Raw genomic sequence first — 11327 nt, 5'->3', positions numbered from 1 at the left:
CGGTGGATAAACACTGTAACCACTAGGTACAGTCTTAAATCTAAGGGTCACCGTCGAGCTGAGCCATTGTCAGTGCCTGACCGTCTAGTTCCTCCTTATTGGAGTGGCCAGGACACGGCGCGTAGGAGGAGCACACTGGGGACTCTGCTTCCAGCAATTAAGACTTCCAGAAATTTGGGACTCAAATCTGGGAGTCGGTGGAGAGCACTGCGGGAGCCCCTTGCCTCCAGACCCGCTGTTGGAGTAAGAGCTGGGCCGGGCCAGAGTGTGCGGCAGGGCGTTGCGTGGAGGTCCTCTCCTTCCAGCTCCCTGAGGGCACGCGCTGCGCGGGAGAGGGAACCGCGGCCTGAGTCTTTCCTGCCTTCGGGGCCTCGGCAGCTTTTGAACCCGAAGCGCGGAGGACCAGGACGGCCCTGGCTCAGGCGCCCTCTCCAGGGTGGGGGTCCGCACGCGCCCTCCCAGCCCCCTCGCAGCAGGGGCGCCCGCCCCTCTCCACGCCCCCGGCCTGGGCCCGCCCCCGCGCCTGTGTCACGGCGGGGCCGGGGGCGGAGAGCGCCCGGGCGGGACATCCGGCCCAGGTCCCTCGCCGCGCCCGCCCGCTGCCCGCCGCCCGCTCCGGCGCCGCAGCCCGGGAGTCGGCCAACCCCGCGCGCGCCGGGGCCTCACGCCAGCCCTCCGCTCCCCTACCCCATCCCGGCTCCGCGGGCCCAAGCCCTCGGGCCCGCCCCCAGCCCGAGCCCGCCTCCCGGGCAGCCCTCGGATCGGCCGGGCCGGCGCAGGCCCCCGCCCCGGGAGCACGATGTTCCCCCGCCCGCTGACCCCGCTGGCGGCCCCAAATGGCGCCGAGCCCCTGGGCCGGGCGCTGAGGCGGGCCCCACTGGGCAGGGCCCGGGCCGGGCTGGGCGGGCCGCCCCTGCTGCTGCCGTCCATGCTAATGTTCGCGGTTATCGTGGCCTCCAGCGGGCTGCTGCTTATGATCGAGCGTGGCATCCTGGCCGAGATGAAGCCCCTTCCCCTGCACCCTCCCAACCGCGAGGACGCGGTCTGGCGTGGGACGGTCCCCAGGCCTGGGAGGCTGTCCCTGGATGCGGGGGACTCGGACTTACAGGTGAGGCAGGACGTCCGTAACCGGACCTTGCGGGCAGTGTGCGGACAACCAGGCATGCCCCGGGACCCCTGGGACTTGCCGGTGGGGCAGCGGCGCACCCTGCTGCGCCACATCCTCGTGAATGACCGCTACCGCTTCCTCTACTGCTACGTGCCCAAGGTGGCCTGCTCGAACTGGAAGCGGGTGCTGAAAGTGCTGGCGGGCGTCCTGGACAACGTGGACGTCCGCCTGAAAATGGACCACCGCAGCGACCTGGTGTTCCTGGCAGACCTAAGGCCTGATGAGATTCGCTACCGCCTGCAGCACTACTTCAAGTTCCTGTTTGTGCGGGACCCCTTGGAACGCCTTCTCTCTGCTTACCGCAACAAGTTTGGCGAGATCCGAGAGTACCAGCAGCGCTATGGGGCTGAGATAGTGAGGCGGTACAGGGCTGGAGCGGGGCCCAGCCCTGCGGGGGACGATGTCACCTTCCCCGAGTTTCTGAGATACCTGGTGGACGAGGACCCTGAGCGCATGAACGAGCATTGGATGCCCGTGTACCACCTGTGCCAGCCTTGTGCCGTGCGCTACGACTTTGTGGGCTCCTATGAGAGACTGGAGGCAGATGCCAACCAGGTGCTGGAGTGGGTGCGGGCACCGCCCCATGTCCGATTCCCAGCTCGCCAGGCCTGGTACCGGCCGGCTAGCCCCGAAAGCCTGCACTACCACCTGTGCAGTGCCCCACGGGCCCTGCTGCAGGACGTGCTGCCTAAGTATATCCTGGACTTCTCCCTCTTTGCCTACCCACTGCCTAACGTCACCAGGGAGGCCTGTCATAAGTGACCATGGGTGTGGGCCAGCAGTTGCTGGGGACTGGTTTTGACAGTGCCACCTTCTGTGTTGCCATACAGAGAAACCCTGGCTCTGGGGCCTGGGGCTTCTCCAGATGCCTAGGTGGAAAGAATTGCCCTTGGAAGTTCCTTGTCCAGGGTGGGTGCACACAGTGGTTCAGAGGCCGGGGTTGGACAGCTGGCCTGGTGCTCTCCATAGGGGGATTACTTGGGAGCCAGTGTGATCCTTCTTGCCCTGGCAGGGCTAGATACCAGTTTGCTAGTGTAGCAACACAACTCTTCTCAAGACTGGCTCCACGGCCCTGCCTGCCGGGATTGTGCAGTCCACTTGAGCCAGCTTAACTTAACCTGTAGCCAAACCCAGAGGAGGCACCAATCAGGAGATGACCACAGCGGGGGGCCCTGTGGCTCTGATCACCCGTTCATCCACTCCATTTGCCTCAGGGCTGGAGTCAGCAGTCGTGCCTTATAAATGACTTTTGTACCGTTCCGCTTCAGACTTAGAATTTCCTACACTTGCCGGGTTCTTTCCCTTTTTTCCAAGGAAAGAAAAACTGAAAGGGCCCTTCCAGGACCTGGCCCTGCAGCATCCAAAGACCCCTGTGCCCAGCCTCTTCTTGGGACTCTGGGCACTCTCTCCCATCCCCCAGGATTGTGACTGTGGCCTGTGTATCTGGCTGCCACTTTTCTGATGCATTTATTTAAAATTTGTACTTTCTGATAGAACCTTTGAGAAGGCTTTGTTTTCCTAATAGCTGAATTTTTAATAAAGCCATTTTGTATACAAAGTCAACATCTCTGATTCTCCTTCTGAGCTCCTGTGTGTCCACCAAGTCCCCCTGATGTCTCTTTCCCCAGGTCAGGAGAGGGAGCTTGAAGGTAGAGTAGGTAAGACAAGTTGTAACTTGCTAGGGCTAGTGCAGTGGGCCATCATCATACCATGGAGCCTTTGGGAGCTTCCCATAAGCCATACCAGTTCACTAACTCAGCTTCTGGGATGCCACCAAAGGGCAAGCCCCATTAGGAACGGCTCCAGGTCTAGAGCACATCTACACGATTATTCCCTGAAGCTAAGTAAGAGATATTCCTCCTCTTAGGCAGGGATACTTCTTGACTGAGGAGGCCCTCAGATGAAAAGGGAGATCATTGTGTGAACAAGGGGAGGTTATTCCTGGCATTGAGAATTATAAGGAAGGCAAGGAGGTTGAGTGAGGGGCAGTCTTTTGCTGACTTAGATTCAGAGGAAGTTGTGGGTAATGTGGGAGGAATACAGTCAGGGTAGTGGAGGACAGGCCTCATTGTGACCCGTTCCCCACTGCTCTCCAGAGATCCCAGACCCACCAGGGGATGGAGAATAGGAGGCTGGGCCAGCCATGCCCATGGGAGAGATTCAAGGTCAGAGCTGGCTTTTCTCTGTTAGTCCTATTTCATACATCCCCAGTGGGAACTGCTGTACTTCAGGGACCTGGGGCTGTGGTGAGAAGTGGTGCCCGAGGGGGTGAGGGACGGAGGTGGGGAGAGCCTCCTTGCCAATGTCACTTATACCTAGCCTTGCTATTGGCCTGACTTTGGAGGAGTAAACCAACCCTATTCCCCAAATTTGGGGGAGGGGGCTCCTATAGTCACTCAAGTTTCTCTGCCATGACTCACCAGGAGGCCTTAACTGATCCCCTGTACAGGACCTGATCCTCAGGTCCTGGGAAATCCTGGGATTTCACATTTGGCCCTGGGGATTTCACCTCAGATAGCACCTACCATGCGCTGCTGTATCTGTCCAGTTACTTGTCACTCTCTCCCACCAAGAATGTGAATTGTGAGAAGTTGAGACTGTGTCTGTCCTGTTCACGTGACATTCCCAGAACCTAGCCCAAGGGGCCGACAGGAGGTCGATGACCCAGCAGAACCAAGGTATACATCTTGCTGCAGGACAGACGGCACTGTGCTTGGAGTCATCTGGACCGATCAAGTCCCACCTCTACCCCTCACCAGCTGCCTATCTCTCGGAGCCTCCATGTGCTCCTCTGTATTGTGGGAATAATAATGCCTATCTTATGTAGATCTCTGTGAGAATGAAGACAAAATGAGTTAAAGGGCCCATCCCAGCAGCTGGCTCAGTAGGTGTTCTCTGAAATGCTAGTTGAACACCTGATCCCTCAGAGACCTGTGGGGACAAAGGAGAAGCCAGGACACTGCATCCACCCAGCACTGGAGAGCAGAGCTGCCTCTGGGCAGGGCTCCTCTGACCCATGACCCACTTCCTCTGCTAACCAGTCAGATCTTCTCTGAGCTTCTGGCCCCTCAGGAGCCTCCCACCCCCACCCTGCCCCCAGCTTCTTCCTCCTTGGCGGGGAACTGCCACTCTGGACCCATAGCAGCTACTCAGTCCCCCTCCCAAAGCCCTGCAGCCTGGAGCCCAGCTGCTGTGTCTGCTTTGTCTCCTTTCAACCTCACAACAGCCCGGTTCCACAGGTGTTATCCTGTTTTACAGACATGGAAACTGGCACAGAGAGAGTTAAGTATCCTGCCCGAAGTCCCACCCAGGTCTGTGTGCCTCCCAATTATGGGAGCAGGTGCAACCCAGGTCCGTGTGCCTCCCAAATTATGGGGATGGGGGTGTGTGTGGAGAGTGACCGAGAGAGAGAGAGAGAGAGAGAGAGAGAGAGAGAGAGAGAGAGAGAGAGATTATGGAAGGTGGGGGGAGAGAGAAGAGGGGATGGGAAGGTTAAGGAAGATGAAGGGTGAGAAGGGTGAATGGGGGTGGATTTAGGGGTGTTTGCACACATTCTCCCTCTGCAGTTCTTTCGTTCCTTCATTTGCAGAGAACCCAATTCAGCTCAGCTGACATTTACCAGTCCCTGCACTGGAGGAGTGGGAGACAGATGAAGTCCTTGATGTGGTTAGCTTCTTGGCTACTCTCTGCCAGGTGGAAAAGGGTGCCAGGCCACAGAGCATCCTGACAGCCAGAACCAGACACCTGTGGTGTGGGGAGGAAGGCCTGAGGTAAGAGGGAGAGGGCCTCCTGAGGTGAACTGCCACCTACCGTCATTCTTCTCCCTTGAATCAGCCCCTGAGGAACTTAATTTGTCATCTACCTTTCCTTTCAGAAAAATGGACTTCTTAAAAGAAGCTGCCACGGAGGTGGCAGAGAGTTGTCCGGGTCCAGCTAGCCCTAGTGAGGCTTGCCTTACACTGGGCACCCGGGCCAGAGCTGGGGGTGTGTGACAGGCTCTGGGTCACCAGGAGCGGGGCAAGGGCATTCCCGGGACTAGACGCCTGGGCTGTTTCTTCTTGGGATTCTCCCTTTCACTGGGTCTGCCCTCATCCCCACATGGAGCCAAGCCCTACGCCACTGCCTGGTGACTCTGAAGAAGTCCCCAGACAACTGAGTCCTCCTGGGCAAGGGGGATGAGGCTAGCAGCTTAACTTCTCTCAGCTGAGGGTGATGAACAAGGAGAGGGGAAGAGCCCAGAGGGGCCCGGCCCTCCAGGTCTGGGTCCTGACTCCACCTCCAGGCTCCACTTCTGGTCCATCTTTCATGGCGTCCGAAGCTACCGCCCAGAGACCACCTCCCCTTAGATTCTAAGGTCCTTTCCCCTCCCTTTCCCCCTCCCACCTCTGTCCCACACGCACCGCACGGACCCTCTGCAGGAAGCAACAAGGTCCAAGTGGAGTCGCTGACCTGCCCTCTGGGCAAATACAGAGCCCTCACCTTTCCCAGAGGCTGAAAGGGGACCAAGCCTGCGGGCCCCCTCCCAGGATGGATCCAGTGCTTTTATTTATCGAACCAGTCCCTGCCTGGCTTCAAATAAGAGGAAAGACATTCTTTCTCTTCCTAAAGGGAAATAAGAATTAACGATTGGTACTCTGAATTGAGAGCACCTGTGCCAGCCATGCTGTGAAGTACTTTACACGCATCATCCTCTTCCTTCTTACAACAACCCAGCAAGGTAAGTAAAAGTATTCCCATTTTATAGATGAAGAAAGTAATCCTAAATGACTTGCCCAAAGAGGTGGTGGCGTTGAGGTGAAAATCCAGCTCCGTCGAATGCATCACGAATTATCCAGCTCATTGCATTTGCTGATAAGCATTGTGTTCATTTTCTCTAAGTTTTGCGTCCTTCTCCAACCCTCTTTCCCAACACTCCACAGACCTCTCCAGCTATTATAAAATCCTCCAGATTTGCCCACCCTGAGAATCTACTTTCCAGTAGATCCAGGCCATGAATACAGTATTTCTGTTTCTTTTTTTTTTAAATTAATTTAATTAATTTATTTATTTTTGGCTGTGTTGGGTCTTTGTAGATGCACACCGGCTTTCTCTAGTTGCGGCGAGCGGGGGCCACTCTTCGTTATAGTGCACGGGCTTCTTATTGCGGTGGCTTCTCTCATTGTGGAGCACGGGCTCTAGGTGCACGGGCTTCAGTAGTTGTGGCACGCGGGGTCAGTAGTTGTGGCTCACGGGCTTAGTTACTCCATGGCATGTGGGATCTTCCCGGACCAGGGATCGAACCCGTGTCCCCTGCATTGGCAGGTGGATTCTCAACCACTGCGCCACCAGGGAAACCCTAGACCATGAATATAGTAGATGTTCAGTCGGGTCTTCCAAGAAGCAGATGCCAAGGCAGAATTAGACGTGCAAGCGATTTACAGGAGAGGGGCTTCCTTGGTGACACAGTGGTTAAGATTCCGCCAGCCTATGCAGGGGACACGGGTTCAATCCCTGGTCCAGGAAGATCCCACATGCCGCGGAGCAACTAAGCCCGTGCGCCACAACTACTGAGCCTGCGCTCTAGAGCCCATGAGCCACAAGTACTGAGCCCGTGTGCCACAACTACTGAAGACCGTGCAGCCTAGAGGCGGTGCTCCGCAACGAAGCGTAGCCTCCACTCGCCACAACTAGAGAAAGCCCCTGCACAGCAACGAAGACCCAACGTAGCCAAAAATAAAATAAAAGAGATTTATAGGAGAAAACAGCTGTGAAGGATAAAGGGGGAAGGGAGCAGGAATAGGCCGGAAGTGTCTCCTGACACTTGTGAAAGGAGAGCGGGAAGGAAGAATTGGGTGGGAAGAGTCTCAGATTACAGTGCAGCTCTAAGAAAATCTCAGCAAGGCTAGTGGCTAAGGTTGCCTATTGGAGGAGTCCTCCACTGGGCAGAAATGGGGGGACATGAACATTGAAGCAGACTGAAAGGTGCAACGGCTGGGGACTATCCACCAATTACACTTCTCACAGCAGGTTCTCTTGAAAGGAGATGTGAGCAGGGCACCTCCCCGGCTGCCTCACAGACCCAATTTGGCTACTCCAGCTTACGGGCACTGGTCCCCATAGGTTCTGTTGACATAACAACCTTTTCAATAAACAGAAAACAGCTGTTGGCCTAGCAAGAGCCTCTAGATGTCTGGGGGATCTTGAACTAAACTCTTCCCCATGGAAGACTCTTTCCTTGGCTTTATAGCAGGACTGCTGGCCCTGCTCTTCTTTTGGGCTTTGGAAGACATGTGCCATCATCATGCCCAAATGCCCATACTGTAATTTTCAGGAGGCTTTCTTTGCAGTTTACCCAACTCACTGCAGGTTTTGATTATCTTTGGTTTGTGTCACTGTCATTAATTGGGTGGATATTGATGATCACCTTAGCTTAGCTCCCATCTCTCATAGGTTCACATCCTTTCAGCTGAGAGCAGATTCACCCAAAAATTGAGTCTGGCTGCTGGAGCCCCAGAATTCCCAGGGGATACAGTCTAGGCTTCCTCCCAACATGATCATCCAGCTGGACTTAAATGCCAGGGGCAGCCCGAGAGGGAAGCAAAATTCCCCTAAAGGGAACTTCTAGGGATCTTCATGCCCAGGAGCATCAGGTGTTCTGCAGAATCCCCCTACTGAGCTCTTCATACTGCCTGGTCCTGGACCCCTCTGCACGGGAGTCCCCACAGAAACAAAGAGAATCACAGCATTAGTCCTGATTGTGCCATTGTGAGGAGATAAGGAGAACCAAGGTCACGCCAGGTCTTCTGCCCCTCAACCCTCCAGCAGGAAAGCTTTGCCAGCCTCAGCCTTTGGGTGGGGCTTGGGGGACAGAAAAACATGAGGGGCTTGAGGAGCTCAGGAAGGAGGAACCTGTTGTGTTACTCCTACCACTGGCCCTGTAGTGACCCCAGACCTGCTGGGCCACTACTTCAGTGACTGTTTGCAGATAGAGGGAGCCAGGTTTCAATCTCACAGCAGCCCAGGGGGCAGGAAGTCATCAAGTATCCACTGGATCATTTCTCCATCTGCAGCCCTGGCGAGTTGAACTGCCCCTGAAACCCCCACCAGAGCCCCAGCAGAGTCCCAAGGGTCCAGGCATTGTGACCAGAGGGGCCATCAGAACAGAGGAGTCCATGGGAGCTGGGGCTCAGGCTGGCCCCTGAGTGCTGCTGAGGACCACAGGCTCCCTGGAGGAAGGCCCAAGAACAGTGGGTTTGGCTAGGCAGGGGTGGGGGGAATGGGGCAAGGCTTTCCGGTTGAGGAGCTAAGCCAAACTGGGCACCAGCTGATCCCTGGAAGTCTAGGCATGCCTCCCTCACACACACACCCCTCCCCGCCTCCCAGTGAGAGGAACTATAATGAGCCTCTTCTACAGAAACTGCTGGATTCAGTGGCAGGCTCATCCCCTGGAAGGTGGTGGTGGGGGTCTCCTGCTGCCTGAGTGCAAGTGTCCAGTGATAAAAAGAGACCTGCTCTGATAGATGAAACAGAAGACTGGCCTAACTAAAGCAGGAAAGCCAGGAGGGAAAAGCCAGCACCTGTGCAACTTTGGGGGAGGAGTCTTCGATTTTTGTCCACTGAGACTGCCCTCAGCCCAAGCACATACAGATAACAAAGTGAATAGATGGAGGACTGGGGGAACGATGGGCACAGAGGAGGAACAGAACAAAGGGGACTCAGAGTCACAGCTCAGATGCCTGGCCCTCCCTGAGGCTTTTCTCAGCCACTGGCCAGTTAGCCCCTTCCTCCTCTGAAGTCCCATGGTCCCTAGTACATACTTCTAGGGGAGCTTTCAACCCATGGTGATACTTGTCTACCCCGACCCTATAGGCCGGGAGTTTCCCAAAGACAAGGGCCAGACTTTGTTTCTCTTTGTATTTGTAGCACATAGTAGGTGCTCAATAAAGGTTGAATAAGTCAAGGTCAGATGATTAGATGGATGAATACATGGATGTATGAATGGATGGATGGATAGATGTGTGAGTAAGTGTGTGTGTGTGTACATACATGAATGGGAGGATGAATAGCTAAATGGATAAGTAGTTGGATGGATGGATGGGTGGATGGATGGATGAGGAAGTACATGGATGGATAGATGGGCTGCAAGGGGAATAGAGGAAGAAGAACTTCTGTAGGAAGAGAAATCAAGAATCATAGTGAACATCTATCTGGTGGTCAGCATATTGCTTCTTAAAAGGAGAAGCCTGGAAGGAAGGAGAGATGTTCCACTAAGGAAACAATAACACAGGTTTGGGAGATGGAGGAAGCAGCTGAGGCAGGGCTGGGTCGTGGGCTTGCTGAGATATAGGAGGGAAGGGGTGCCATGCAGACTGGCAGGAACATAGGTGAGAGACAGATGTCATGAAAAGTAAAACCAAGAGAGGAGCCTGGGAGTCAAAGCATGACCATGTGAATTCCCCAAAGGGAGGAACTTTCAACCGTCAAATGGCTTCCCTAAAGCAGAGGTGAAAGAGGGCCGTGTTCATTTGTTCCTAACCCATTCAGGCTTCCGGAGGAGGTGGGTCACAGCCTCCAATGGTTATTTGGGAGGGAGTCCCTTAAGGACACAGAGTGACCCGATTCCTACATTCCAGACTGTGCCACATGCCTCTGATGATCTGGAGCAAGTCCCTTCTCTCTCAGTTTCCTCACTTGTTACCTTCTCTACTTTGTGGAGTTATGGGGACTTGCAGACCACACGAGGAACGGAGTTCGACATGGCATAAAACTCTGCACAAACAGAAGGCTGGAGAGCGGCAGTGGCATGAGAGCTCAGTAGTCCTAGATTCAGATGCTTGCTCTCTTGCTCAGACACTTACTAGCTGGGCCAGTCAAACAAGCCTCTGAGCCTTTTCCCCCACAATTGAAATGAGCAAAATAACATCTGTCCTGAAGAGTAGTGAGGTTTCAAAATAAGTCACAGAGGGCTTCCCTGGTGGTGCAGTGGTTGAGAGTCCACCTGCCAAGGCAGGGGACACGGGTTCATGCCCCGGTCTGGGAAGATCCCACATGCCGTGGAGCAGCTAGGCCCGTGAGCCATGGCCACTGATCCTGCGCGTCCCGAGCCTGTGCTCCGCAACAGGAGAGGCCACAACAGTGAGAGGCCCGCGTACCGCAAAAAAAACCAAACAAACAAACAAACAAAATAAGTCACAGAACATGCCTGGCATTCAATTAATGGAAGCTAATATTATGTACACGGGATTAATCAGGGCTGCTGTGTGCGACTGGATGGCCAGTGCCTGGACACGGGCTGGGTCTCCCAGAGGAAGGAGCACCTCTTTCTCATTCTCACAAAGGTACCGTCTGCTCTCCAAGTTCCTCACCTGGGAGGCTGCAGCCATCAAGCCTGGGATTAAAAGTGTCCTTTCCAGCTCTAATCTCTTACCTTCCACAGAGAAGTCTCAAGGCCAGGCTGTGAACATGGCCGATGGCCTGGGCTGGGCCAGCCAGGATGTCCTCCTCCCAGAGGTGAGAGGAGGAGCTCTCGCTCTGTGTCAGGGACACTGTCATCACCCCTTGAGGGGCAGGCAGAGCAGGGAGGCCCCAGCACACGGAGTCCTGCCACCATCCCGTGCCAGAGCCTGTCATTCCATTTTCTATAGTCATTCTTTTGGTTTATGAAATCATCCCTTTGTAGATGCAAAGGTCAAACAATCATAGCTGATTAACTATTTCCTTGTGCCAGGCCCTCTGTGGAGAGATGTCTGTATACCTCTTCTCCTATCTTTTATTTTGAAAATGTTCAAACCTACATGAAAGTTGTAAAACATAGTATAGTTAGCACCCATAGACCTAGATTCATCATTTCACATTTTGCCACATTTGCTTTATCTGTCTGTGTATATAAGTTTTGCTGAATCATTTCAGGACGGACTACAGACATCGTAATACTTCACTCTCAAAATATTTCAGCATGTATCTCCTAAGGAAAAGGGCATTCTGCTCCGTAACCCAATACCACAAACCTAAGCCGTTTTACATTAATACAACGGTATTAAATCCATATTCAAATTTTCCCAGTTGTCTGGATAATGTCTTTTGACTTTTTCTTTTTTGAACCAAATCAAGGATCATTCCCTGTATTTCGTTGTCATGACTTCTTAGTCTGCTTTCATCTAAAACAGTCTTCCACCTTTTT

The 11327-nt window shown here is 54.3% G+C and overlaps 1 protein-coding gene across 1 annotated transcript; it reads left to right on the top strand.

Moving 5' to 3' along the window:
- The first annotated feature begins 583 nt into the window (after positions 1-583).
- CHST14 (carbohydrate sulfotransferase 14) lies at positions 584-2726 on the top strand. Its single transcript, XM_082617048.1, has one exon. The coding sequence runs from the start codon at positions 800-802 to the stop codon at positions 1928-1930; it is 1131 nt and encodes a 376-aa protein (XP_082473174.1). The 5' UTR covers positions 584-799; the 3' UTR covers positions 1931-2726.
- Positions 2727-11327: the final 8601 nt, after the last annotated feature.

The sequence above is a fragment of the Mesoplodon mirus genome (assembly GCF_964341445.2).
Source record: "Mesoplodon mirus genome assembly, chromosome: 4".
NCBI lineage: Eukaryota > Metazoa > Chordata > Mammalia > Artiodactyla > Ziphiidae > Mesoplodon > Mesoplodon mirus.
Note: the sequence above shows the minus strand (reverse complement) of the source record. Positions and strands in the feature narration are given on the sequence as shown.

What these genes read in the sequence shown, in the direction of transcription:
- CHST14 (XM_082617048.1), top strand. Translation starts at nt 800, where the DNA reads ATGTTCCCCCGCCCGCTGACCCCGCTGGCGGCCCCAAATGGCGCCGAG.